The sequence below is a fragment of the Equus przewalskii genome, chromosome 26, assembly GCF_037783145.1.
Source record: "Equus przewalskii isolate Varuska chromosome 26, EquPr2, whole genome shotgun sequence".
Classification (NCBI taxonomy): Eukaryota; Metazoa; Chordata; class Mammalia; order Perissodactyla; family Equidae; genus Equus; species Equus przewalskii.
Window position 1 is genome coordinate 36,145,229 of NC_091856.1, and position 27,465 is coordinate 36,172,693.

At 57.7% G+C, this 27,465-nt stretch overlaps 2 protein-coding genes across 6 annotated transcripts in view; one reads left to right on the forward strand and one right to left on the reverse strand.

The window, feature by feature from the left end:
* Nucleotides 1–2,197, reverse strand: part of BRD3 (bromodomain containing 3) — a 68,672-nt gene extending 66,475 nt beyond the window's left edge. The window contains exon 1 of the mRNA XM_070596007.1: nt 2,024–2,197. The gene's annotated coding sequence lies outside the window, so the exon portion shown is untranslated. The remainder of the gene's footprint in view (nt 1–2,023) is intronic.
* WDR5 (WD repeat domain 5) lies at nt 1–27,465 on the forward strand. 5 transcript variants are annotated; one of them, XM_070596009.1, is made up of 18 exons: nt 1,026–1,334; nt 1,750–1,837; nt 2,909–4,976; nt 5,282–5,573; nt 6,176–6,253; nt 8,452–8,634; nt 9,374–9,482; nt 9,842–9,915; nt 10,497–10,586; nt 10,815–10,904; nt 11,123–11,206; nt 15,399–15,454; nt 19,418–19,464; nt 21,888–21,963; nt 23,022–23,055; nt 23,387–23,461; nt 24,200–24,287; nt 25,502–27,465. In XM_070596009.1, the coding sequence occupies exons 6-18, from the start codon at nt 8,554–8,556 to the stop codon at nt 25,600–25,602; spliced, it is 1,005 nt and encodes a 334-aa protein (XP_070452110.1). In that variant the 5' UTR covers nt 1,026–1,334; nt 1,750–1,837; nt 2,909–4,976; nt 5,282–5,573; nt 6,176–6,253; nt 8,452–8,553; the 3' UTR covers nt 25,603–27,465. The 5 variants fall into 5 exon arrangements, with proteins under 5 accessions (XP_070452112.1, XP_070452110.1, XP_070452109.1 ...); XM_070596011.1 differs by lacking the exon at nt 1,026–1,334 and adding an exon at nt 1–122 and having other exon boundaries at nt 2,909–5,573; XM_070596008.1 differs by having other exon boundaries at nt 2,909–5,573.

Sequence of the window (27,465 nt, forward strand, 5' to 3'; positions counted from 1 at the left end):
AGCTTTTCTATTTTAGGCCGGCTGCTCCTCCGGCAGGGAATTCTCAGCGAGCCGTGGGAAACCCAGAAAGGCCGTGAGTGCTGGGTCTGCCTGGCCCCGTGGGCTTCCCCTCCAGTGCCCAGGTGAGGGGTACACACCAGCCTGGCACACACTCACACGAAGGTCACCTCTCTCCTGGGTTACATGTCCCTGTTGAGAATGTCCCAGCCTCGTGACCCAGTTGGGGCTCCTGGATCTTATCCCACAGAAAGAATTCATAGTCACGAAACTCTGGAAATGACCAGACGTGCAATGGAGGGCTCACAAGCAGCCATGGGGGGGCGGGGGATGGAGAGGGCTGCACGGGGGCGACGTGGGGACACACTCGCCATCAGCTGTAGCCGGGAAAGGCAGGCTGCCAAGCCGCCGTGACCCGTTTGTGGAAACGGCACCTGCAAAGGGCCCATGTGGTTCGAGGGACACACAGAGACTCTGGGGGCTGAAAGAGCGGGCTCAAGCCACGCGCTCTGTCATTTACTGGCTGTGTGGCCTTGGGCAAATCACTGAGACTCTCTGAACCTCCATTTTCCTCATCTGTAAAGGTTAGAATAGTTCACAACTAGGTTTGGGACTTAAGATTGTATTTAAAGTCCGTAGGGGAGTGGAAGCACACAGTAGGCGCTCAGAAGGAACAGCTGCTGTGGTTTTTAATAACACCGACACAAGTGGAAATAGTTTGACGTGACAGAGAAACACAGGTGGAATGTTAGCAGCCAAATTTATATTCTTTAAAGATGACCCTGTGAGCCACCGCTGCACAGCCCCACCCCGCAGAAAACCTACAGCCTTTGCAGAATCCCCCTGGCTTTCTGGACCTGATTCCCATCTGGCCTGTCCCGGGAGCCCTTTCTTCCTCACTTGGTGGGACCCCTCTCTAACCAGGGGGATTGCATCCAGGTCGAGGTGGGGAGAGCTGCAGACCGGAACAGGTGGGGCCCGGCTTTGGAAGGGGCGGCCACATTCCAGGGATTCCTGCTCGGCGACCCGCCCGGCCTGGGCCCCCTCCCCCTCGGTGGGCCGGCGCCTGGGGCGCCCAGCACCACCTGGAGGGCCGTCCCTGTAGTCGCCCAGGCCTGGAGTCGGCGGGGCCTGAGGGCAGACGGATTTAGTTGTGGGGACTCTGAAGCAAGTTAGGATAGGTTTAAGTCCAACAGGAAGAGAGCGCAAACATTCCAGGGTTCATTCCTCCCAGGGGACTATCCTGAGCACCCCTCCCAGCAGGCACTGCGGCCCTGACGCGCTGTCCCCGCTCCAGCCCACAGTCGTGAGGGAGGTGGACACATGAACGGACCCTGGTGAGGGCCAGGGTGCTGGCAGGGCTGGGAAGGGACAGAAGCAGGGGCAGCCTAGGATCCTTGAGGCAGAGATAGTCCAGGTGACTGTGCCAGCTTCCCTGGGACGGAGGGGTTGCTGGGGATAAGGGTTTTCAGTTCTAAAACCAGTTTGTGCCATGCAAACTGGGGGCGATCGCTCACCCTAGGGAGGATGGAACAGCTAGAGGGGTCACCTTAGCATGGCACCAGGAGGGGAGGTGGCGCCGGGGAGCTTCCTCGCTGGTGGGAGGGAGAAGGGAGCCAAGGAAGGGTGCCAGGGGAAGGGGGCAAAGGCCAGTGCACCAGAATTCCGCTGTAGGAGAAACACCACAGCCCATGTCAAGAGCTAAGGCCACCTTCCTGTCTAACCTGCTCTTTCTGTACCTGGGACACTGAGGCCGGGGGAGGAAGAGGAGGCCGGCGGCTCAGCCAGGACTGGAAAGGCCTTCCGGATGCCAGGGTTGAGAGCAGCCCACCTGACTCAGGTAGGTGGCGGCCCACTAGGACCCAGGGCAGGTGAACCAAACGTGGTCCTGGTGGACCGCAGGGAGGGGCGGGTCGGGGCAAGGGGAGCAGAGCCTGAGGGAGGGGAAATGGGGCTGGAAACTTCCCAACCAGCTGCCCTGGCACAGGCGCCAGGGGAAAAGGAATTTAACACAAAACCCCCTGACCTGGGCTGGCAAGAGCCTTGGGGTCTCCGGGTAGCGTCAGCAGCTCCCTGGAATGGTGGCCCAGCAAGGGGGCCGTCCAGTCTGGAGATCTGGTGAGCAGCACCTGGAAGCCCTGGGTCCTGGGCACCCCCGTGTCCCTCATCAACTGCCATCGGAACCCAAAGCTCTGGGCTTGTCATTAAAGGGCCAGTGCTCCCCACCCAGCCCCTGTCTGCTTCACAGAGCATCTCAGCATTCCTGCCACGTGGTCTGTTCCTCTGCCACCTCCCAGCAAGCGCTCTAGTTTGGCAGTCCACTGTTCTTGATGAAATATTTATCACTACATGGCAAAATATGGTTTTGCAAGAGCTTCGAGTCCTATAAGGTGATGTTCTTAATTTCAGCTCTGCCACTGCCTTAGACGCTCGTGGACTGTTCCTATTTGCATAGCTGCTCTCTTCTTTCCAGACTCTCAGCACTGCTTTTCACTCATTCACTCATCCGTCCATCCAGTCACCATCCATCCATCCACCCACCCTCCACCCATCTGCCGATCCATCATCAATCCATCCATCATTCGTCCATCCATCCACCCTCCACCCACCTCTCCATTCATCCCTCATCTATCCCTGCATCCATCCACCATCCATCCATCCAATAATACCCTGAGCACGTATTGTATAGTCTGGTGGTTGGGAGTGTAGGCTCTGCCTTAGCCAGACCTTACTTCCATTGTCGTGCCGACTGCCTGTGGGTCTCAACCTCTGAGTTTCAGCTTTCTCTTTGTGAGAAGGAATAAAGGCACCCACTTCACCGGCTTGTTGTGAAGGTGCAAGGGGATAACACATGTAACAAACTCAGCAGAGAATCGAGCACACAGGTGCCCCTCTTTCGCCTCTTCTTCAGCCCGTGCCACCTGCCAAGAGTGTTGTGATGAGGAGCGTAACCCAGCTCAGCCGGACACTGAACCAGTTGTTACAAATGAAAGATGAGTGTTTCCACTGGGCAGGGGCAAGGGGCCGTGGAAATGTAGTTGGGGAGACTCACCTGGTTGGGAGTCAGCGGAGGAAGCCTAAGTGGACGTTGGCTGGGGAGGAGGAGGGGTGCGCTGAGGAGGGGAGCCCGCTGGAGGGACCTGGGCAAGTGGGGAGGGTGCCCAGGCCGGTGTGTGTTGTCTGGTGGATGGGACAGCCTTGAGAAATGTTGTGTTTATAAAAGTTGTTCACGGAAACACGTTCCTTTACCAATTAGCTCCCGTTGGCCAAAGCACAGTTAATGTTCAGAAAAAACAAATCTCCAGAATGTTTTCCCCTTTTCTGTAGTTTTTATTCTCTTTTCCATTTCCACTTGTGATTTTTCTGAGCCCGAGGACATTTTGGGAGGGATATAAAAGGATCTAAAACCTAGACAATAGAGCAAACGCCTGCTTTTGTTAAGTTGCTTTACCTGCCATGTTATTTGGTTTCCGGCTTTTAGCTATGACTGCTGAGGGTGGATTACAAAAGCACTAACTCAGAGGACCTTCTCACTTACACCAGGAGGCTCCATCTCCCGGGAAGAGGGAGGCCAGACCAATTTACACGGGAACCTGGCTTGAGTCTGAGTTCTGGGGTCAGGACCCTTATCCTGCCCCACCTGGAGGCTTGCAGGACTGGAAGTACTTGCGGTTTGGGGCCACAACCTGGGGTGCGTGGTTTGGGGGTGGCGTTAGGCTAGAGGGGGAGGCTGGTCTGGTAAACTCCGTCAGCAGAGTTTGGATTTGGACCCGAGGGCGATGGGAAACCAGATCCGAGCCTTAAACTAGGGGGTGACAGATCAGAGCTAGGGTTTTAGAAGTTCTTCCAGGGGCTGGCCCCGTGGCCGAGTGGTTAAGTTCGCGCGCTCCGCTGCAGGCGGCCCAGTGTTTCGTTGGTTCGAATCCTGGGCGTGGACATGGCACTGCTCATCAAACCACGTTGCGGCGGCAGCCCACATGCCACAACTAGAAGGACCCACACGAAGAATATACAACTATGTACTGGGGGGCTTTGGGGAGAAAAAGGAAAAATAAAATCTTTAAAAAAAAAAAGAAGTTCTTCCAACTGTGCTTTGGAGAAGTTTGGGCAAGGCCAGCTGGGAGATGGGACCAGGGTGGGGTTGGAGAGAAGTGGGTGATTACGAGAGCTATCCGAGGAGTGATAGAGGGGTATCTGTGATGGCTCTGTTCCCGGCCCAGGCAACCAGGTGGATGGAGATGTCTCTCTTCATCCTAAGCTGGTTTTGTGACTACCTTCGACAGTCACTGGCTCCTGCTCCAGGGCACCCGGCCCAGGGTAACTAGGTCTCCCCCGGGCCGAGATGCACACGGAGCCATGCTAGGGCCAGACCGGCCTTTGGGGCCCCTGCTTCCTCCTTGGGAGGAGGGGCTCCTATATCTATGACAACCACACACCTCCTGCACGTTCCCTGGGCATTTCCATTTCAAATACTCTGTCCTTTTGTTTGCACAGGTTCCTGTGTCATATTCGGGGTTCCCATTTTTAATTGGGAAATAGACTGCACGTTATTCTACCCACAGGCCTGGGTTGGGGCCATGGAGCTCCGGTGACCATGACCACTTCCCCATGTGGGCAGCAGAAGTGGGGCAGCGGGGTGAGAAGGCGCGGGACTCAGGGCCAGAACAGCGGCTCCAGGTTCTCCTAAGGGCCCTGAACTCTCCTCTCTGGGGGTCCCCTTCCCGGTTAGTAACGGGAGGTGATCCTACCTGTCTGTGACATCCCCTTGCAGACAGCAGAGCAGCCTGCATGCAGTGACTGTGAGTATTGAATCTCCTTGTTGGGGGGCGCAGGAGAGAAGCAGGTGCTCCCCGCGGGCTCTCTGCGTGGAGAGGCGGGAAGAGCACCAACCGGGTAGCCGGCCCTGCGGGAGAGCAGCGGGGAGCAGCGCAGGGATTCTGAACTTTTCGGAGCTCAAGTTCCTCGCTTCAAAGTGGAAGGTAAGGACCCCTCTGCAGAGGTGTCTGAGCATTAATTGAGATACGACGCGGAGAGCACGGCCAGGGCCGGCCGGACGCTCAGCACGCGTTAGCTGCCGTCCCATCAGGGTGCGCGACGAGGAAAGAGAGACGCGATCCCAGACGTGCCCGATTCCAGAAAAAACGTTAGGGCCCCGCCGCCCCTCAAATCCTGGAGGGGAGCGCTGCTCCTCCCTGGGAGCGCATCGCAGGGCGAGCTCAGGCTGTGAACGTCCGACGGGCACACTAGCCCTTTCCTGTAGATATCATCCTACTTCCGTTTTTAGGACTTGCAGGAGAAGAAGAGCCCGCACCGGCCACCTTGGGGGTTCACGCTTTTAAGCAGGAAGCGCGCGCAGCACACAGTCCCTTTAAGGCGTTGGGCCTGCCCGAGGCATTCTGCTCCTCGCCGCTCCCCGTAGCGCCCCTCCGAGAGGCCGGCTTTGTGCTTTCGCTCCGCCCCGACGCCGCCCCGCCCCTCGCGCACGCGCACGCGCACTGCCAGCCCCGCGCCGTCTCGTCGAGCTCGGCCCGGCTCCCGCCCAGGCGGCGGCCGACGAGACGACCGAGCGCCCGGAGGTAAGGTGGCCGCCTGGCCGGTAGGCACGCCCGGGGCGCGGGGCGCGGGGCGGGCCGGCGCCGCTGCACCCCTCGTCGCCCCACCGCCGCACGTGTTCGCGGGCCTGGCCCCGGCCCCAAGCCGGCCCGGCCCCGGCCCCCGTGTAGACGGCCGCTGCCCGCCGCCGCGCCGCCTCCTCCCCGCCGCTCCCGGCCCCGCCCCTGCCCCGGAGCCCGCCCGGACGCGCGGCCGCCCCCGGCTGCGCCTCCCCGTCGTGGGTGACACGCCCGAGGCCGGACGGCGGCTTGGTGCTGCAGCCGGCGTCCATCTCCCCTGTGCCTCCGCCGCTCCTCCGGAGAAAGACCCCAGACCCGCCCCAGACCACCCCTGCCCGGACCCCTGCCTGCCCGCCTCCTCTGCAAAGACGCCCCCACCGACCTGCTGCCCACCCTCGGCCCGAGGCAGCCAGGCCCCGTCGCTGCCGGGAGTCCGGGGTCCCCGGGTGCCGGTCCGCCGTCGCGAAGGGAGACGTCACCTCCAGTCTGGTGTGCGAGAGCCATTTTAGGGGATATGAAGGAGCCTGCCTCCCTCCTAGCCTTCTCATCCCGTTTCTGCCCCCCAGGTCTGTTCACCGACGCTCCGGCAGGTGCTGTGTCCACACTACCTCTGAGGTTGGTCCGGCCGTCTAGAAGGCAGACAGGTAAGCTGGAACGGAGGCGTGTCTGCGTGTCCCAGAACGAGGTGGGGAGACCCGGGTTCCCCCAGTCTCTGTGGGGCTGCCTCCTGTGAGTCACCGTTGCCTCCTGTCTTCCCACACTGGGCTCAGTCTCGGGGCTGGAGCCGAGGACTCTGCATTTTGCAAGCAGTCCAGGAGAGCACTCCGAGGTTTGGGAGGCTCGGCCTTAGGTGGTCAGGCTCACCTGGGTGAGAGCCTGTGGGTGCCAAGAGGGGCCAGGTAGCACGTGCCTTGGGGGCCGACTCCAGGTCGCCTTTCCCGCAGCCTGATTGCGTTTACCTTCTCCAGTTCTCCTTCCTAAGGAGCTGGTCCCTAACCAGCTTCCCACTTGTCTCACAAACGGTTGTTCCACGGAATCATGAGTGTTGATGAAAAATGCCAAGCCCCCCTTCTCTCTTAAGTAGAATCTTGGGCCGCTGAGTTGAGAGGTTGTGTTCTTAAAAGTCCAGCCTCTTTCTGCATGTTCCTGTTTGTTCGCCTGGGATGGCGCTTGAGCTGGGAGGGGTCGGGCACCTTTTCTGCTGGACCATCTTGTATCCTGTGGTCTTCACCTGGGGCAGCATCTGGGGCAGCCAGTTGTTTGCAGGAGTCACACCTCACCTCCTGCTGGGTCTCAATTTTTATGTTAAAAGGAGCTGCTCTGGGCCCCCTGAGCTGTTCTTTTGACTCCTGCAGAGGCCTTTTCTGTTCCCACTGGTGTTCCGCTTGGCGGCCACGGGCCACTCTTCTCTCAGCCTCTGCCGTGGCCTGGCTTCCTCACACCTTAGGTTCTGTGAAATGGACTTTCCAGCTCCTCTCTCCCTCTGCTCATCCAGCCCACCCAGGGGCAGGCAGCACTTGGGTTAATTGGCACAGCCTGGTTGTATTAAAGATAATCACCAAGTGGCTAGCGTTTTCTGAACATCAGCGTTGTGCCGGCACTTCGTCCCTGGCAGGTTTACCCGGCCTTTCCCTCCCCTCCCCCACTTCAGGACTCGGCCTTTGGGTGCAGCAGGATCCATCCCTGGGCCCAGCATCCTTGCTGCAGGTAGTCAGCTGTGGCTGCACGTGTGCTCTGCACAGACTGTTGCATTGTAGTTTCTCTTCCTTCCTCTTGGATTAAGACTTTGAGAGGTGCTGTATTTTGACGGCTTCCATTTCACCTTGGTGTGACAAGGAGCCTGTGCAAGCTTTCAGTTTTAAGCTCCAACTAGGGTTTACAGTGTGTAAACTGGTTAGATTACGGGTTGTGCGCTCGTTTCCAGGAGTTGGGTGGCCAATGATATTTGCGAGAATGGCTTGGTGGCTCTCCTCTTGAATAACGCTTCCCTGGGTTCAGAATCACCTGGTGTGCTTCTGTGAGATATATCGGAGGAATGTATTCTCTGTTCCTGTGATGAGGAAGCTGGTCACTTACTGTGCAGCTTTGGGCTCGTTCCCACTGCCACACTGAAGCCCGTGAGCCGCGTCTTTCCCCTCTGCGTGAGTGTTGTTTGCAGAGCATCCGTGCATCCTCAGGCTGCTGCTACGGACGGCGACACTGGGGCACTCCTGCAGGCAGGGCGGCCTCGGGTTTGTGCTTTTCAGCTGTGTCTTGTAGTTTTCTCACCAGGGACAGAGAGCCCTTCGAGCTGTTTGAATTCTGGAAGCAGCCTTGTGCCTGCAGCCTGTACATGGTGACAGCGGAGCCCCCAGGAGGTGTGGGCCTCCGGGGCAAGCTCTTGTATTTTCCGACGTGGCTGCTAGCACTGTTGTATCACTTGGGGTGCTCTTGAGGATTTGGATGGGTTCCCAAACTTCTACACTCTGCAGCTCGGTCTCCTGTAATTGGCGTGTTCGCTTCCTGATTAGAAGCCTTTGGTTGCTTTGTTTGTTTTAATGCATCAAGGGTTCTTCGAAGAAAATGGCATATTGTTTGCCTGGACTGCGCTGCATTCCTCAGACACGTGGGTAGAAGAATAGGAAGCACCCTTGAAGGTGGGGTCTTTGATTGAGATGACGAAAGAGCAGGGGATCCTAGCATCTGAGCAGTACCAGCGTGGCGGTAGGTTAATAGGTGCCTCAGTTTGGAACAGTGTGTCTGCTACAGAGCTCAGCAAGGCAGTCAAGTGTTTCTCAATCCTTTTCCTGGAAATTACTTTTTCAAACATGGTTTGTTTATTGGCCTCGGTCCCCCGCTGTAGGTTTCGATTCCCAGACAGCTCTTCCACTGTGAGCCTTCCACTCGGAGCTGTGGACTCCTCCATCGGCGTCTCCCTGTCTCCCTGCCCGTGGACTTGTGAGCCATGGCAACGGAGGAGAAGAAGCCAGAGACCGAGGCCGCCAGAGCACAGCCCACGCCTTCCTCCTCGGCCACGCAGAGCAAGGTGCAGCCCTGAGGCCTCCTGGGGAACAGCCGGGGCACACAGGCTGGGAGAGTCTTAGAAATATCATTTGAAGTCCATGGGTCTGTTTTCCCTCCTCAGTTAAACATTGCCATTGTTTATTCATTGACCATATCCCACACCAATGCTTGTTATGTGGCATGTCGGGGATCCTCAGACCTGTCCCCTGGGGCGGGGCTTATCGGCAATGTAGATCCTCCGTGCTGACCGTAGGAGTCTCTGTGGGACCCAGAGACATCATGTATTAAGCAGCCCCCACCCCCCCACCCTAGCCCACAGTTCCGATGCTGGGGTGGGTTTGCAGCCCCGCCTGGAGATAGCAGGGTGCAGGTTCGCTCTGGGGGAGGCTGCCCTGGGGGTGTGGGGTGGGGGGGTGCGGAACCAGGGCTAGCGCTGGTGGGTATTCTGTGAGGTGGCTGGGTCAGATGATCCTTCCGGCATCACCCGGCGGGTCCTTGGTGTTTCCAGCTAGGATGGTGGAGCTGTGACGCTGAGGTGGGGGCTACGGGAGAAGCAGGGTTTTGAGGGGAAATAATGAACTCACGTTTAGATTTGTTCGGTTTGAAAGGTGACACACAGACTGAAAGTTCTGGCCGGCACCTGAAATTGGGATCTGGGGCGCATGAGACAGGGCTGAACTTGCATTCAAATCCAAACTGGTCATCGGTTGACGTGGACAGTGGGGGTTACTTTTTGCTGACTTGTACTATCTCTTCAACAGCCTACACCTGTTAAACCAAACTATGCTCTAAAATTCACCTTGGCTGGCCACACGAAAGCTGTGTCCTCCGTGAAATTCAGCCCGAACGGGGAGTGGCTGGCAAGTTCGTGTAGGTACCGCTGGGACCTCGGCTGCTGCAGGCGGCAGTCTGAGCTGCGACAGGAGGCCCGGGACAGCGGGAGGGCTTGCCTTCTGACGCTGCTGCGGGGTCGCTGCGGCGGGCGAGTGTCTGACTGTACGGAAGTCACTGCCTGTTGAAGTTGTGCCCATCGCCACTGAAATGACGGGGCCCTGGGGGAGAGGGGCAGGTTCTGGTGGCCGATGCCTGGGGACTGGCTGTTCCCTGTGGTGACATGTGTTTAGGGTTCCTGAGTGAGTCACACAGTTCCCGGGGCTCAGGTTGTGGGAAGGCCCAGATCTTGGACTCTGGATGACTGGACAACCTCAGTTCCTTCTTCTTTGTTTCAGCTGCAGATAAACTCATTAAAATTTGGGGAGCATATGACGGAAAATTTGAGAAAACCATATCTGGTCACAAGCTGGTAGGTTTCTGCCCTGAGCACTGAAGATGCTGGAGAGTGCAGCTCCAGTAATCTGGGGGGTCAGGGCCCATCTCCAGGGCTTGTCAGGTTAAGATGGAAGTAAGTCTGTCCCTCCTCCAACCCCCGAATCTTTTTCTTTTGGTGAGGAAGATTGTCCCTGAGCTAACATCTGTGCCAAACTTTCCGTTTTGTGTGTGGGATGCTGCCACAGTGTGGCTTGATGAGCAGTGTGTAGGTCCGCACCCCTGATCGAACCTGCAAACCTTGGGCTGCTGAAGCAGAGTGCATGCACTTAGCTGCCACGCCACTGGGCCAGCCCCCTTCCCTACAATCTTTTGGTGGTTATTTGCCTCTTGTGTCTTAAGCAAACACTTTTGACCTCCATAGATGAGTTTCTGCCCAACTGCAAGGCCCCACAGAGAAGCTTGTCCTCTGGGGAGCATGTGGCATGTCCTCTGTGTGGTCAGCACGAGTGAGCTAGAGAGTAGACTGACATGCTGATGTATCTTTAGAGGATGTTGGGGATTTGCTGGTTAGTCTTATTTTGTCCCATCAAGGTGGTGACTGTGTTTTCTCCTCAGGGAATATCAGATGTGGCCTGGTCGTCTGATTCTAACCTCCTTGTTTCTGCCTCAGATGATAAAACCCTAAAGATTTGGGATGTGAGCTCGGTAAGCCACGCTACGGGTCTCCCTCCCGGGGAAGGAGGAGGAGGGACACGGGTGGAGAAGGGACACAGAGTGAGACTGAGTTGAGCTTGGGGACCAGCAGGTCACTGGACGGCCTCGCTTGATGTCAGACGTGTTTTGAGGCTATTGTGGGTTAGGTCTCGATGCGTTTAGCCTGATGCGGTATTTGGGGAAATCACTGGGAATGACTCTGACCTTTCTTTATTTTAGGGAAAGTGTCTGAAAACCCTGAAGGGCCACAGTAATTACGTCTTCTGCTGTAACTTCAACCCCCAGTCCAACCTCATCGTCTCAGGCTCGGTAAGGGCGCCGACCGCGCTCCCATGGGGAGCGGTGGGGGCGTGGGAGTGGCCGTCGCTCTCGCTGTGCAGCACCGTCGGGCGTGGTTGATGAGCTGCCGGTCGTTCAGCGCTGTTCATGGGGGATCGCGGGGTGGTGGTAGCCAGTTTGGGTTCCGGAGGGTCTGCCGTTTCATCTCCTCCCCGTGGAAGTGCTCTGATCTCTTTTTCTGTCTTCAGTTTGATGAAAGTGTGAGGATATGGGACGTGAAGACGGGGAAGTGCCTCAAGACGCTACCTGCGCACTCGGATCCAGTCTCAGCTGTAAGTCCCTCCCACCTGTCCGCGTGGCCGGCGTCCAGCCGAGCTCTTGATGCTCACGCGACAGTCTAGAGTGGGCACGGGGACCCCGAGAGATCTCACAGCACTGTGCTCGTGGAAGCACAGGTGGGTGCGGCGCCAGGGGAGGCGTCCCCGAACCGAATGTTACCGGACAGGTAGGGAGGCCAGGCCTGGAAGAGGGAGCCGTGCATAGGGAGTGTGGCTGCGGTGCGGTGTAAGTTCTGAGTGGCATTAACCTTGATTGGTGGGGTCGGGGGTAGAGGAGGTCGGAACGACCGGTCATGGGTGAGGTGGAGCCCTGGGAGCGTGCTGCACCTGTGTTCCGCGTCCTGCCATTTCGCGGATGTGGTCAGTGTGCAAAATCAACGTATAAGGGATAAACAATACACAGTATCCTAAATTGCTCCATTAAAAAATGGCCAGAATATTCCTCTCTTTGTTAAGTAAAGAGCCTGAGGTTGTTTCTTAGCCAAGTTTGCCTTTTGAAAAGTAGGAGAAATCGTGTGTAAACAGCTTGTTGATTGTTACAGAGCAGACGGTCCTTTCCCTTTCTAAGATCGTGTAGGAGAGTAGTTTTAAGCATCCTCAGCCTCACAAGGCCGTTTTTGCCCGGCTGAGACCGTACGCAGAGCCCTGATACATAGAGGACACGTACTATGTGCTGGTTCAAGTGGCTCATGGAGTTCTGGCCCTTGGGCACAGCCATCATTGAGCCAGCGTCCCCGCCAGTGCTCGGGGCTCGGAGGGGGTGGTTTGCTGTGGATAGGGCGCTTGGCACTCCGCGGTGGTGTGCTCACGGGCTGGCCTGACCCCGTGCTGTCGCTCGGCTGCCCTCCAGGGTGGAGTTACACTCAGAGAGGCGCTTTCAAACAGGCATGCAGATGGACACGCGTGCAGTGACCAGGAAAGGAATTGAAGTGACGGCCGTGAGTTGACAGTTCTGTCTGAGTTACAGTGGTCAGGGATCTCTGGAGGTGGCAGCTTAGTCTTTGTTTCTTACAAAAGTAGCGTGTGCTTGGGGCTGGCCCCGTGGCCGAGTGGTTAAGTCTGTGTGCTCCGCTGCAGGCGGCCCAGTGTTTCGTTGGTTCGAATCCTGGGCATGGACATGGCACTGCTCATCAAACCACGCTGAGGCAGCGTCCCACATGCTACAACTAGAAGGACCCACAATGAAGAATATACAACTATGTACCAGGGGGCTTTGGGGAGAAAAAGGAAAAAATAAAAAAAAATCTAAAAAAAACAAAAAAAAAGTAGCGTGTGCTCATTAAAAAAAGGTGAGCAGATGTTGCAAGTAGAGAAGCGGAGTCTCCTGAGCCGCCTCCCTGCAGGGTCGACTGTGCAGCTGGAGCCTCCCCGCCGGTGCGCTCGGTCTGGAAAGACGGGTTCTCCAGCCTCCCTCCCTCCTCTTAAGTGGTGGTGCTCACGCTGCACCAGCCACCGTTGTGCAGCTGCTTGTCGTGCGCCTGCCGGGTCAGTGCGCATAACGCCACCGCGGTGCCGGGACCTCTCGCGCTGGTGCCCCGTGTGGTGCTTGACGCTGTTTGCCTGTCCCCCTGATGCTTGTTTGTAACTTTCGCTTTTACTAAAAGGAGTGCCGTGAACATGTTCATGGGGACAGCTTTGCCTACTTGTGATGGTTTCTGCAGCATGAATTCTGGAAGGGGACTGTTGTCAGGGTATGCACGTGGAGCTTTCTCATGGATATGTCTTGGAGCTAGAAGCCTCAAGGTCTGTCAGTACTCTGCTGATTTCCTCCCATCTCTGTCCTTCCTCCCACTTTATCCAGCCATTGTCCTGTTCCTCCCATGTCAGCTTCTTACCTGAAGTCCTGTCCGTCTCATCCCGCACCCCTCGCTCCCTGGCCACCGCCTCACGGCCTCTGGTTTTCCTTATTCACCCCTGCTTCCTGCCTCAGTGCTTTTGCGTGAGCTCATCTGGCCACCAGGTGTCACCCCCGCTGCGAGCTCCGAGTGCCTGCTCACCTGAGTGGAGTCTCAGCATCCACGTGAGGTTCTGTCTCGTCACCTGTTTTGTTTCTTCGCAGCACTTACATTTCTGGCTGTCTTCTAGGATGTACTGTCTGGGCCATGTTGCCCCTCTCACGCCTGAGCATTGGTCGAATGGAGAAGTCGTGCTGCGTTTGTGATACTGGGCTGTGGCACAGAGGAGAGCATCGTAGTGTGCATTGCAGGGTGTTGTGGCAGGTGTTGGGGACCCATATTGATTCGTTGTCGTCTAGCATAGTGCCCTTGATAAAAGAATATTCTGCAAATTCAAAGAAGGAGATGAATGTGGTTAGGTTGATTGCTGTGAGTTATAAGGAAAATTGCTTTGAGAGGCTAATGAAGACGTGGCTACAGAGAAGTAGCTGGCACTGCAAGAGCCTCCTGTCAGTACAGCTGGTGGGAACAGAATAAAACTACAGAAACCTCTCATGTCTGCTGGAGAGCCCCTGGATCTTCTGGGGCCTCGCTGTCCAGCCTGTAGGCCACTGGCCGCGTGTGGCAGCGAGCACTTGAGTGCAGCCTGATTGAGACAAGCTGCTGGTGTAAAATACGCTTTCAGGTTTCAGAGATTCAGTTCAACAAAAAAGAAGGTAAAATATCTTGCTAATAATTTCTAACGTTGACTACATATTGAAATAGTATTTCAGATCTATTGAGTTAAATAAAATCTGTTGTTAGTTTCACCTGTTACTTTTCTGTGGCAGCTGCCAGAAAATTTACAGTTAGCTATGTGTCTCACAGTGCTCCTTGAGAGTCTAGACCAGTGGATCTCTGGCCCTGGGCCCCGGACCAGAGCATCAGCACCCGCTGGGGTGCGAGAAGTGCAGGTTCTCGGCATCTGGCAGCCAGTCTCACCAGCCCTCGGGCTTCTGGTGCGGGTGGATTTGCCCCCAGGGATGTCTGGCAGTGTCTGGTTGTCACAACTAGGTGCTACTGGCGTCTCTTGAGTCGAGGACAAGGGTGCTGCTACACAGGACAGCCTCATCGCAAAGAAAACCGTGACTGCAATGTCAGTAGTGCCGAGGTGGAGACGCTGGTTTGAACGGCCGAGACAGACAGACGGCCTCCGCCCTGTCCCCAAGTGATTGACCCAGGGGCTCCTCTGTGTGGCTCAGGTTCATAGAAGAGATGCATCACACGTAGCGGGAAACAAGAGCATTTCTACAGGTGTTCCTTGTCATGGAAAGGCTCCTCCCTGGTAGAATCTGCCCGGACTCAAATAGAAATGATCGGAATCTGCGATGGACTCTAGCTCCTGACGGCGGTTCTTGTTATTCCCACCGAGACTCAACTGGACGAAAGAAAAACCCAAAGATGCCGCAGTACGAGAGGGCTTGTCAGCTTGGGTCTTCATCGGGCGTATGTCGCCTTTCCCCACGGCGGGCAGCGGCCAGCCTCCAGATGAAAGGAGCTGTGGGGAAACATCGTAGGTCAGCTTCTGGGACCAGCAGCAGATTAGGGGTCACTGCTGTTGCGAGGCATGAATGTGGAGCAGCCCAGATCTTGTTTCTGTCCCTCTGGGAAGCTCGAGCTTCCCAGAGTGAACCTTGCCAGTGATGAGTGGCTGTGCGCTTGGAGCGGCTCTTGGCTGTCAGCGGGCAGGGACACCTGAGTGAGAAGGCATCGCAGTCCATTCTTATAGAAGTCACTAAATACATGGGTTCTTATCTCCTGATTTTTATTTCCTTTTTCATGTGAAGTCGGAGGTATTTTAGCCACGTTGCCCTGGGCAGGCTGCCGTCACAGCAGCGGCAGATTCAGAGAGGCTCTCGGAAGCTGGTGGGTCTGGGTGTATGGGTGTATGGGTTGGTTGGTTGTGTTTTCCTCTCGAAAATACATGTCATAGTCAGTGCTTTACCTACCCAAGGCGCGTTTCAAGGTTGTTTTCTTTTTATGGTTCCATCATCCGTCATAAAACAAAGTGACTTGCTTGAAATGCCAGGTGGAAATGATCATTTTACCCCTGTTGCTTGTGTGTGTCTATCAGTGTCTTCAGGAAATCAGTAGAATTTAAAGCAAATGATGGTTCTGTTGCATGCTCAGGATGCAAGCAAGATGTGCCACACGTCTTGTCGTGAGTGTGCGTGAACAGGAGGGCCGCTCAGGTAGGAAGCAATCTGTGTTGATGATTTAAAAGTAAGTTTCTTCCCCCTCTTCATTCTCAGGTTCATTTTAATCGTGATGGATCCTTGATAGTTTCAAGTAGCTACGATGGTCTCTGGTAAGTGAAAAAAATTTGCTGCGTTAGGTCAGCAAATATTTATTAAAGGCCCCGCGTTCTGTTATTTGGGCCTCCTGGGCTATAGCAGTGGGAAAAGGGACAGAAGTCTCTATCCTCAAGAAGCTTCCACTGCAGCAGGGGCTGCGGGCAGATCGACAGACACACAGCACAACGTCAGGTGGTGACAATGTTAGGAAGGAGGACAGAGCAGGGTAGTGGCTTAGTGTGGCTGGGAGGCTGGGCTCCTGTCACAGGGAGGCCCCCAGGCGGGGCCCAGCGAGGCGCTTCTGTGCTGGACTTAGCTCCTTGCGGCCCGGAAGTGCTCAGGCTCTCTTCACAAGCTCACGGCGGCGGTACTGACACGTGAGGATTCTGAGTGTACCAGCCTCGGGTCCTGTTGAGGAAATGTCAGCATCCTGAGCAGGTGAAGCAAAGCAAATCCCCTCCTGGGGACGGTGAGGAGGAAGAGGGCACACGGTCTTGTGCAGAACATCCAGTTTAGTCTAAATGGAAGATTCTCGAAAGCCTGCGTTTGTGGCGTAAGTGTTCAGGATTCGCTACGAGGCGTACGGGAAATGCAGAAGTAATGTCTTGGTCTGAACTCACAGGACCTGTGGTGGGTGGGCGTGGGTGGGAAGCGTTGGGTTGGGTTTGGGTTTGGCGGGGTTGGCTCCGCGCCCCATTCGGTTCCTGGGAGGAGAGGGTCTGGCACGGCCCCCGGCTGAACTGACCCGAGGAGGACTTTCCTGTTCCAGGGAGAAGGGAAGTGCGACTAGAAATGGGTCCGTGCTTAGCAAAAGTATAAGAAAGCGGAAATAGAGTGCCATAAATACTCCCTGTAAAAATGCTATGGAATAAATGGAGCATACTGTCTTAGGTATCACGGTCGTAGCCACATTGGCTGATACCCTTATAAAGGCTGTCAGGTTTGGGTTAAAAAATTCTTCTGACTCTTGTTTTCAGGAAAGATGTTAAACTAAGTGGTTAGTAAAGGTTTGACATAGAAGGACGGGCAGACGATGTCGGTCCATACAAAGCAGAGAGCAGTGTGAGCTTAAGTGGAATGTGAAAGACAGAGCATTAACCAGGGAGAGAGTTACATGTAATGAACCAGGCAGATTTGATGAAAAGACTGAGAATTGGAAATCTTCGTGCACCAAGCAACATAGCAGGCCAGAGATACCGAGTGAAACTGGAAATAGAAGAACTGACATTTCCTGTGAGCGATTCGGTGCATTGCCCTTAGAAAAGTGACGGAAGAGGACTTGGGCCTTAGCGGGTCTGAGTGCCACCCCAGGCGTGTGTTTGCTGCGTATGGAGAGCGTGTTGTGTATGCAGAGACTGGGCGTTCTCCTAGGAGCACGAGGTCTCAGAGTTGCTTGTGGACTGGCTCCGAAGCTTCCTAAAGAAATTAGAGAAAGAAAAAGCATACTGAATAAAGGAGGAGGAGGAAATTCATAAAGTTAAAAGATGGAGAAAGGGGAAAATAATAGCAAAGTTAAAGTGAGCTGTGTTCTCAGTAAGGCCAATAAAGAGGTTAGCCTTTATAAGCCCAAATGAGGATGAAGAACAGGAATGAGCAGGACGGCGATAGAGAGAGGGCTTGGGAGCGGCGGGTTCCAGGGGAGGACGAGGAGCAGCCTGCCTGCACCAGCGGGCTGGTCCCTGTTTCCGGAATGGGCTGAGGACGGGCAGCCTGAAGGACCAGTCACCAGGGGAGGGGTGGGAAAAGGTGATGGAGGTCTGAAATACCAGGCCTGAGGATTCCACGCTGGAATTCAGTTAAATAACAAAGTGCTAGGGCTGGTGAGACTCTTGCGACCACAGAACAAGACGGGGAGGGAGCCCCCAGTTCCTTTAACGGGTCTAGCGTGACCGTCCTCCCCAAGCTTGGTGGCTGGTCTGAGAGGAGGCCCACAGAGGAGCCGTCACCCGTGGCTAGCGATGTCAGAATTCCAGAGAAGCTGTGAGCAAAGTGAGGCCAGCAGTGCACCGGCCAGCAGTGTTCCGTGACAGGTGGGTCTCCTGACCAGTGAGAGGACTGTGCTGACACAAGGAGCCCCAGTGGAGCCGCAATCTCATGACCCGCACCAGCAAGTTAAAGGCAAGCGTCCGGGCTCTTTCTTCCCAGTGGAGGCCAGGCAGGCGCCTGATCAAACCCAGCAGCCATTCCTAATAACAGCGCTAGCAAAACGGGCCAGCGCTGCGGACTGTTTACCGGAAACGACCTCTATCGTGAGTGAAGTCACACTGGGACCGCTTCTACGAGAATCGGGAGCAGGGCGTGCCGTTGCCTCTGTTCAGTGTTTGGAGTTTCTAGTTAATTTGATGAAGCAGAAGTAATTATGTAGAGACTGGATAGAGGTTTCTCTCTTTGTAGGTGATATATTTGTATGTTTTCAAAATTTAAAACCACTGATACGTGCTTTACAAATATCCACTCGTTAGCCCCCGTAACAGCCCTGTGATGTGGGTGGTCTGCTGTCAACCCCACTTTCAGCTGGGACACTGAGGGAGGGATAAGCACTGGCCCTTGTCCGTCGGCGGGAAGTGACTTCAAGCTCCAGAGTCCGGGCTCTGAACCCCGGGCCTGCTGGTCACAGTGTGACTTGGCATTTGGCCAGGTGCTTGAAAACAGACAGTTTTCTCTTTACCAGGAGTTACAGTTAGGGATGGGAAAGAAGTTCCCCACGTAACAGGGACGGAAGGCTCGGGTACCTAGGGACAAGTGTACCAGGAGCGGGACCCCGGGGAGAAAGTGGTGCAGTGCAGCCGCAGGGCCGCAGCAGCGACGGCAGGGCCGCGGCGGGCGCGTGTGGCGGGCACATGTGGCGTGCTGGTGGCGGCGGTCGGTCTGCGAGGCTGGCAGACTGTCGGCAGTTCCGTTAGAAGCCCTCCCGGCGTTTCTGCACCTGCATAGAAGGAAAGTCAACTCACGGAGGAGGGTAACTGAGCTGTGTGCCGGGGAACCGAGAAGACGAACAGCACAAGGACAGGGGCTGTCCCTCGGTGTCCACACCTGGGGTACAGCCACTCTGCAGACCCAGCACGCAGTTGTGGAGGAGAGACGGGGTGAGGTGCCCGGCACCTGGAGTCCCTCCCCGAGGTGGGAGCTGGCTGGCCGGAGAAGCTGTTCCCAGAGCAGGCACGAAAAGACCCCTCCTGGTAGTCAGGGAGTTAAGAGGTCCATCGCACTGGCCAGTGATAGGGGATCCCATCCCGAGTAAAGACGCGTAGGAACAGATGTGGCAACGTGGCGATGACACTTGGAGAATCATCTGTTGGTTCTGCTGCCATCACGATTTGCACAGCCTTCGCCCCGGTGCCCGCACTGCTGGGATCTGCTGTGGAGGGTGGGCCCTGGTCAGCGGCTGTGATCCGAAGACGGGAGTAGGTTCTCTTGCAGCTGAACCAGAGGAATGTCCAGAAAACTGCGTGTGACGTTCCGCTCTTTGGAAGAACATACCCCCTGAGTGACCACGTGCTTGGAATGTTTGTGTGCACGTGGAGGGACCTGCAAGGGGACCGCGAGCTGGCCAGCACCCTCCACTGTGGCCAAGGCAGGGGGGCGAGCTGTGTCTCTGTTCCTGTTTCATCTGTGTGGGGGACGTGTTCCTTGTGGAAGAGGAGCTAAAGCGTGCCCCGTGCTTGTGTGTGTGTGTGTGTGTGTGTGTTCCTCGTGGAAGAGGAGCTAAAGCGTGCCCCGTGCTTGTGTGTGTGTGTGTGTGTGTGTGTGTGTGTGTGTGTGTGTGTGTGTGTGTGCGCGCGCGCGCACATGCATGTATGGTGCCCATGCTGGTCCTGGAATGTCAGAATAATTGTGGAATAAATGAGTGAAGCGTAACAGTGAAACAAATGAACTGAGAAGACGTGTGTCAGCCCGAAAGCTTGCGTTCAGGGAGCACACGCCCAGCCCCTCGCAGTCACTCGCTTTCTGAACACCCCTTCTTATTTGCTTTGCAGTCGCATCTGGGACACGGCCTCAGGCCAGTGCTTGAAGACGCTCATCGGTGAGTGTGCCGGCTCTTGCTTCCAGGGTGATGTCTCCTCCAAGTCGCAGTCGCTCCGTGGGCTCTGGAGGGCTCCTCCTGTGCTCTTTCCAGCCCTCCATCTTCGGAGGTTTTCTGGAAGCCTCCCTTTCCCTGTTGTCCTCAATTCTGGGAGGAGCCCTCCTCCTCTCCTGACCCTTCCCATTGCCCACCAGCTGCTTCCTGCTGGGGGCTGGTGGGGCCCCTGGCCATCCACCCCCAGCGTCCTCTCAAGGACTCTGAGCCCCTTGGAGTCTCCGCCTGCGCTGGGCTGACCCTCGGTCCTCCTGCCCGGCCTCGGGGCTCTCCCCTCAGATCATTCCTTGAGCAGATGTCTGCTGGGGGTGCCCTGGACGTGGGTGTGGAGGGGCCCGGGGGGAAGGCCTGGCAGGCGGAATCTGGCTTGTGCCTTGGGGATGAGCAGGGGAGGGCGTTTCTGGGCAGGGGGTGTGATGGAGCAGAAAGACTTAGCATGGCCTGGGCAGGCGGGTGGTGCCGCCGGGCGTGCAGGGTGGGTGGCCAGAGGGTGGGCGATGGGCCTGCAGGGCCTCGGACCGGGGCAGGCGATGGGGAGGGCGGGAGCCCTGGAAGGTTTGAATCGGGGGCATTGCTGCTGGAGAGGGCTGCCCGCCTCCTGTCGGCCTGGACCGAGCCAGCCTGGAAGGTCCTTGGTAGTTTTGGGTTGAATGTGGGGTCGCTGTAGCCGCCTGGGTCACGTCCAGCCCGTGCCTGGATGTGAGAAGGGAATAGGGGAGTGGGGCTGTGGGTGGGAGCTGGCACGCCTGAGGAGGCGTCCCTCCTGAGTCTCTCTTCTCTGCTGTCCTGGGAGCGCGGTCTGCTCGGCTGCCACGATGCCGCCGCAGGCCGGCGCTTTAGCCTCAGAAGCGTGCTCCCTGCAGGCTGGAGGCTGGAGGTCCCGGGGCAGGTGCCTCAGGGCTGCTTCCTCCTGAGGCCTCCCCTCGGCCCTCAGGTGTCCTCACACGGTCACTCCCCTGCCCGCGCCCCGCTGTCCACGTCTCTTCTCCTTACAAATGACGCCGGTCCCGTGGAATGCAGGGCAGCCCCTCACAGTGGCTTTCCTGGTCTTGTTTTACGAGGCCACCCTTTGAGGTGCGTCCTTACTTCAGACAGTGACATTGCACTGTGTCACAGCATCTCTCCCCAGAGGCCTGGTGCAGCCACCTCTGCTGGCGGGAAAGTCACTCACGCCAACACTGCCACCCGGCAGCTGGGTGGGAGACTGAGACCCCGAGAGGTTCATTAACGAGCCCAAGGCCGGCAGCAAGCACACGCTGGGCCAGGACCTGAGCGGCTCCCGGAAGGAAGGGTGGTGGGTGGCGGTGTTCCCATCGTTTCTAATTTCAGGTCTGGGGGACTAGAACTTGCTGGGCTCCGGGAGACAGGGCCCAGGGACGCTGTCTAACGGAGCTGGCTTGGCACTCTGTCGGCACTCCCTCACCTTGTTCGGGTGCCTGCCTTCCTGCTGTGGGCTGGGACCCGCGGAGGGCCCTGCGCGGCCTCACGCCTTCTCGTGCCTTTGCAGTGTTTGGGACCAGTCGGAGGGTGCGGAGGCCCCCAGTGCGCAGTGGCCAGGCCCAGGTCCCTCGCGGTGGTAATGCGGGGTGCCGCCCTCCCCGGTGCTCCTGACACACTGGCCCCCTGCTCCCACACCGAGGTGCACGCCCACCCGACTCTCCTTCCCGCCCGGGCCAGGGAAGCGCACTCCTCCCGATGTGAGCCTCCTGGGACCGTGAGCCTCCTGGGACCGTCCCAGAGTGACCTCTGTGGGCGCCTTCTGGGAGTGCGGCTCCTTTTCTCCTTAACCGCGACGGCGCCTCTCACCTGCACTCCCAGGGCTGCCGGGGGAAGCGTTCAGACCCGGAATCTCAGTGTCATAACGTTTGTTTCTAGAGAGAACTTAGGAACTTTTGTTGTAACTGGGTAACAAGAAAACATGAGATTATTCACCCCAGTCACTCTTCTCGTAGTGGTAGTAGTTTCTCGGTTCAGCTGGGTATTTGCAAACTTGGTTTCATGTGAGGGAGGCGGTCCTGAGTCTCTCACACACCCCGTGCTGGCGGAGGCCGGGCAGCTTGAGTGAGTGGCTGCAGGCCCTTTTCTCCTAAACGTAGCCCTTGTGTCATTTGGGGGGCCGTCGCTGAGCCGCTGTCAAGGGCCCACGAAGCCCTGGGCTTGAGAAGCATCGTGGAGAACCAGCTCTCGTGACGGGTGAAGGGAGCTGTCCGGGCTCCTTGGGGACTCCGTCTGAGGGTGGTGGTGTTGGCACCGGTGGCAGTGGCCTCACTCGGATAGTCCTGCGTGGTGATGGGGTCTGTTCTCTCCTCCGTCCTTGGGCAAGAGGCCCAAGCACCCCGTGTCTCAGCCCATCTCTGTTTCCAATGCAGATGACGACAACCCTCCCGTGTCCTTTGTGAAGTTCTCTCCGAATGGCAAGTACATCCTGGCCGCCACCTTGGACAAGTAAGCCCTCTTACCTCCCATGGGGGGTCCTGCTGCCTCGCTGAGCTGCTGGGACGCCCATTTCCTGCCAGTAGGAAACTTCCTGAAAGATGTTTATGCCCAGTACGCGATCCAGACTCCTGCTGGGTTTAGGCTTCCGGAATGTAGACACCATGTTGGACGGGGGGGCCCCTGTCTTTGCTGGGGGCCAGATCTTGGGTCTGAAGATTTTCTAGTTTTCTCCATGGTGACTGTGTGGCCAGGGCAGCCGTTGCCCCCGTCCTCCTGGGGCCTCAGGTGCTTTCTGGTTCTGCCCTGGGCACCTCGATTTCCCCCTGCAGACTTCAGAGCAGAGTTCACCGTCGCGCAGACTGGGGACTCCTTTGGGAGCTCGTGTGAGCTCGGCTTCCCCGTGCCCGCTTCAGGCAGCCCTTTGGGGCCTCGCCTGGGTCCCGAGCTTGTCAGAGGGCTGCATGGTCAGCCCTTTCCACCATCAGCCCCCTGTGGGACGAGAAAATTCCTGCCCAAGGAGGAGGAAGGAGTGTTGCCACTGAGATCTCTTCTAGATATTTCTGGAACTGAGACTTCCCACGTTCCTTTCTAGTGGGAATGAGGTGACCGCTATTGATTTAGGGATCACCCAGCAGCTTCCTTTAAAAGAATCTGTCTTTGGGGCTGGCCCCGTGGCCTAGTGGTCTGGGTTCCGTTTCTGGGCATGGACCTATACCTCTCGTTGGCGGCCATGATGTGGCAGCAACCCACGTATGAAGTAAAGGAAGATTGGCAACAGGTGTTAGCTCAGGGTGCATCTTCTTCAACAAAAAAAAAGAAAGAGTCTGTCCTTGAACCACAAACATTTGGGGTTCTCATGCAGGGCTCTTGGGTGTCCTCAGATCAGTGAGTGGACTCTGAGCCCCCGCTGTGCTTGGCCCCCGCACTTGGGGAGGGTGAGGGCGTTCCGGCTCCCTGGTTTTGCTCCAGATGTGGGCGCAGCAGAGTGGGGTGTGCAGTGACAGCAGACACGCCTCCCTGGAGAGGCTCGGAGGTGCTGTTGACTCACCGCTCTCTCTGCCTTCCAGCACGCTGAAGCTCTGGGACTACAGCAAGGGGAAGGTGAGCCTGGGGCGGCTGGCTCGGGCGGGTCGGGCGGAGCTCCTGGGCTCTGGCTGTGGTGGCGGTAGAGCGGAGCCGGGAGCTGAGGCGAGAGAGGACGGAGAAAGCCGTCTTCGTCGAGTTCATTTGGTGCAGATTTCTTAAAGGCCTGGGGTTTTGCAGCTGGCCAGGCTCACGTTACAGCGTTGACTGCCTGGGTGTGTGCGGTCAGTTCTTAGGGGCCTTTGAGAACTGAGTTTAATTGGCTGTAAGATGCCTGCACTCAGCTCGGGGACGGTCCGGGTGCAGGCACGTTGTGCCTGTGCACAGAGGCTGTTCCTCGCCTTTGCAGTGCCTGAAGACGTACACCGGCCACAAGAACGAGAAGTACTGCATATTCGCTAACTTCTCCGTCACTGGGGGGAAGGTGAGTGCCCGCCCAGCTTCCCCGAGAGGCGGCGCGCGTTCCAGCGGCTCTCTGCTTAGAGACGTGTCTGTGCCCAGTGAACTAGTCAGTTTTCTGGGTTTTAACCAAATGCAGTCACACCACGCAAAGTCTTGGTGACTCTCAGTTATGGGACATGTTTTCACGTCTGCTTCTGACCCGCCCCTTCCCTAACGGAGCGAGGATTCCGCACTGGGGGTGTGACGACCGGTCGGCTTCCTTTAAGTCGGGCCGCAGCTTTCCCCCGAGGGACTGGCCGCTCAGAGCCTGTTCCTCCTGGGTTGGGGTCCCCCGAGGCCGTTCCACCCCAACGGTGAGGGGCGTGCGTCCCCTGCTGCCTGGATCTTCACTCGAGCATCTTAGCCACTCCATCCAGGTGGGTGTGACCAGAGTAGGTGATGACATTCGGCCGAAGTGTGAGTGACACAAAAACTTAGGAAATGCTGACTAGGACGGCATTGTACATCCCGGAAGCCTCCCTGGTGACTTGCGTGGCTTCTGGCGTGTCTGAGTTGGTGGGCGGGAGGGCAGAGCGGGCCTTAGGTGGGCGAGACGACACGGCCTTCCCGGAGAGGGGCCGAAGCTTAGTGTGTTCCCTTCAACACGGCAGCTCCCGGGAGGGCGGGTGCTAGTGGGGCGCTAAGTCCATCCATCCCTTCCACACGAAGCCGCTCTGACCTGGCTTTCCTCACCTCGTCTCCCCTCCTCATCGCTACCTAGTGGATCGTGTCTGGCTCCGAAGACAACCTGGTGTACATCTGGAACCTTCAGACAAAGGAGATTGTACAGAAGCTGCAGGGCCACACAGGTGAGCTCGGGTCCTGTGGTCGCGTGCTGCTGGCTCACGCAGCCGGTTTCTGGAAGGACACAGACCGACAGTGTGTTTGCCGCCTCTTCTGCCTCTTCTTCCTCGGCCCACTGGTGGCCTGGGGGTTGCTGCCCGGGTGGGAGCGGCTGCTGAGTGGTTTGTCCGAGCTCCCAGCGGGCCGGGCCCGGTGGTGCCTTTAACCTCTGTTCATGCAGGCAGGGGGCTGTCTGCCGTCCCCTCGAGAGGCCCCGTCTCCGGCAGGCCCGGCTCCCTGCCGCCTCTCAGCTCTGAGGGCTGCCACGGCCCGTTCCTCCACGACTGGCTGCCTCCCACCCCTGCCCTGGCTGCCCTCGAGGCTGCTCGTGTCCCCCCTGCCCTGCTCGTCTCCTGTGGTCGGTAGAGAGCCCCGGGAAAAGAACTCCCCACCCTGGGAATGCGCTCCACCCCCATGGTTGCTCCTCTTTCTGCCCGCCTGGCTTAACACCCGGAGCAGGCAGCCCTGGGCCTCATTTGCTCCTCGTCCCCTATTGTGTGGCTGGGACCTTCAGTGCTTATTTGAAGCCACATGGGGAAGAGGTGAAGTTCTGGGGTTCAGTTTATTTAAAAGGTGTAAATGCATTAACCTGGCTGACCCCAGATGCCAGCTCATGAGATCTGAGTCCTGCCTGGGGGATGGACTTGCCTCACAGTGACAGAGCCAGCCCCTCGGTGGTGGGAGATGCTGGGAGCGTCCGCTCTGGGTCCAGGTGTAAGAGGGTGAGGTGTTGACGCAGTGAGACCCCCTGCCACTGATGCCATGGGCGCGGCGTCTGCACCGCACAGTGCCTTGCTGGGGAACCTCGCTGGTCACTTCCCCCTCCTGTGGCTCCATGGAGACCCCGCTGCTGGCCTGCAAGGGTGTGCTGCTGTCCCCTGTGTGGACAGACCGATGCTCTCAGAGCGGCCTTGCAGCCCAGGCCAGACGCCCCTGTCATGTCAGCCTGCCGTCCTGCTGTGTCCCCGGGGCTCCGTGTGCCCTCTACACGCGGGCAGCACAGTACTTGCCACTGTTAGTTGCCCTGAACCCTTGTTGCGGTGAAAGGCCGTGAGTGTCGGTGTCGGCCGCTGGGGTGAGGCCTCGTCCTCCCTCCAGGCCAGCAGGCTGTGCAGGGCAGCAGCCCTGGATGGAGGTGAGGGCCCCTGACAGGAGAGAACTTTCTTGGCTGTGTTTTCAGATGTCGTGATCTCGACGGCGTGCCACCCGACAGAGAACATCATCGCCTCAGCCGCGCTGGAAAACGACAAGACGATTAAGCTCTGGAAGAGCGACTGCTAGGCCGCGGGAGCCGTGGAGGACTGTCAGGAGGGCGGCGCAGATTGGCAAGCGGGAGGCGTCTCGGAGGGCTCCCCTCGGTCCGGGCCCTGGGGGTCGGGGAGGGGCTGCATTTGAGCCGCCTCTGAAGACGATTTGGCTGAGGGGAGTGTCGACCACCAGAAAGTTCTAGAAGTTGCTGGTGACATTTCTTGCCAATTCCTCTCACACTGTCTGGAGGAGAGTTCCTAGTCTGTATTGTGTTCAAACTGAGTCAACAAGAATTTTTAATTTTCTATTACAAAGGGTGAAGTTCAATTTATCATGAGTCGTGTTTTTTTCCAGTAAACGTTCTGTACCTTTTTTGCTATTTTATTCCCCAGTGCAAGTGCTGTGACCAGTGGCCACACGGCCTCTCCCACCGGCCTCCGTGGTCGGGCCCCTTGTCTGCCTGTAGATGCTCTAGCGACGTGGCTCCCACTGTCGCCAGTTCTTGCCGGTGGTGTTTCCTGGTGTGTCTGTAAGGTGGTTCCGTGTAAAAGGCTCCTCGCGTGTGGGAGTCCACAGCCCCCGTGCTGAGGGCTGGTGGTGGCGCGCGCTAGTTCCTGTCTGTGTCGCGGTGTTCGCACGGCAGCAGCCGGGCCGTAATAAAGGTGGGATTTGCACAGTCGTGGCCACTGGTGCTCACGCAGAGCTTGTCTGTTCTTGGCATTTGTATGGAAAGTCTCACAATTGGCAGCAGGTTGAAAGGCTTTTTCTCAGACAGATTCTCGGAATGATGGTCTGCCTCCCTCCTTGTGCCGAGAGGCCCGGAGCCCAAGGAGGACGAGACCCCGTGGGTCACGGTGTGTACCTGCGGGCCAGGAGGGGACTCTAGGGGAACAAGGTGGCCCTTCTTAGCTGAAAAGGAGCCAGCGGCCCTGGAGTGTCCTGCGCCATGTTGCAGACAGCTGTTTCCTGTGCCCGTGAAGGCTGGGGTGCGGGAGGGCCCCCGGTGGTGGGCTCCGGTCTGAGGGGCACAGGCTGGTGCCCGTCCCCGTTGCCGACCTCAGGGCTGGCGGCTTCTTGGAGCCTTCGGAGGGTCTGGGACGTGGGTGTCGTCCCCCGGCCCTGCCCACCTGGCTAGCCCTGCCCACCCGGCCAGCCCTGCCTGCTGCAAGAGGGGCCTCTTCAGCAGTGTGGCCTCCGAGGGGGGCGCGGGGGTGGGGCTAGACTGCTGCCAGGCCCCGGGGACCCCTCCGTGCAGGAGGGCCACCTGGGGTTCAAGCCCGATCTGCCAGCACCGAGACCTTTGTGGTGGAGTAGGTGTGTTCCCTGCCTGCGGCCGGGCAGGCACGGCTCTGGCTTTGCAGGTAGCACGTGGCTGTAGTCCGAGGCCCAGCCTGGAGCTCAGCCCTTGCTGCCTTCCGGGGGTCCCGGGTGCCGGGCATCTGGACAGTGCCGAGCCAGGGGACGAAGCCTGTGCGGCCTTCAGGTGGATGGGGCCGGCGGAGGAAGCAGGGGCTGCCCGCGGCTCACGGGGAGAATGACAGTTAGAAAGGCATGTGGAAAGGAGCCTCCTGCAGCCCGGCCCCTCCTGTGGAAGCAGACGTACCAGTGGGGTCTCCGTTCTAGAAGCGCTAACACTCGGGCCGGGGCCGGGGCGCAGCGCATCAGTGGAAAACGCCGTGCCACGTGCCGGCGTCAGGGCTGGCCCGGCTCCGCTCACGGCTGCCGAGGGGCTGGCAGCGCGTTGGTTCAGGGTTACAGCTCGCCCGGGACGGGGCGCCGTGTGTGCCGAGCCGAGTCTTTGAATAGAGTTTATTTTTTCTACATTTGAATTCTCTGTTGTAGATTTGTGTAAAGGTACATTCTCTTTTTGAAAATAAAGATTTTCATGTCTTGTAA

Coding starts and splice junctions, on each gene's coding strand:
- WDR5 (XM_070596011.1), top strand. CDS start 8,554: ATGGCAACGGAGGAGAAGAAGCCAGAGACCGAGGCCGCCAGAGCACAG. Junction 9,483..9,841: donor GGAGTGGCTGGCAAGTTCGT/GTAGGTACCGCT, acceptor TCTTTGTTTCAG/CTGCAGATAAACTCATTAAA. Junction 9,916..10,496: donor CCATATCTGGTCACAAGCTG/GTAGGTTTCTGC, acceptor TTTTCTCCTCAG/GGAATATCAGATGTGGCCTG.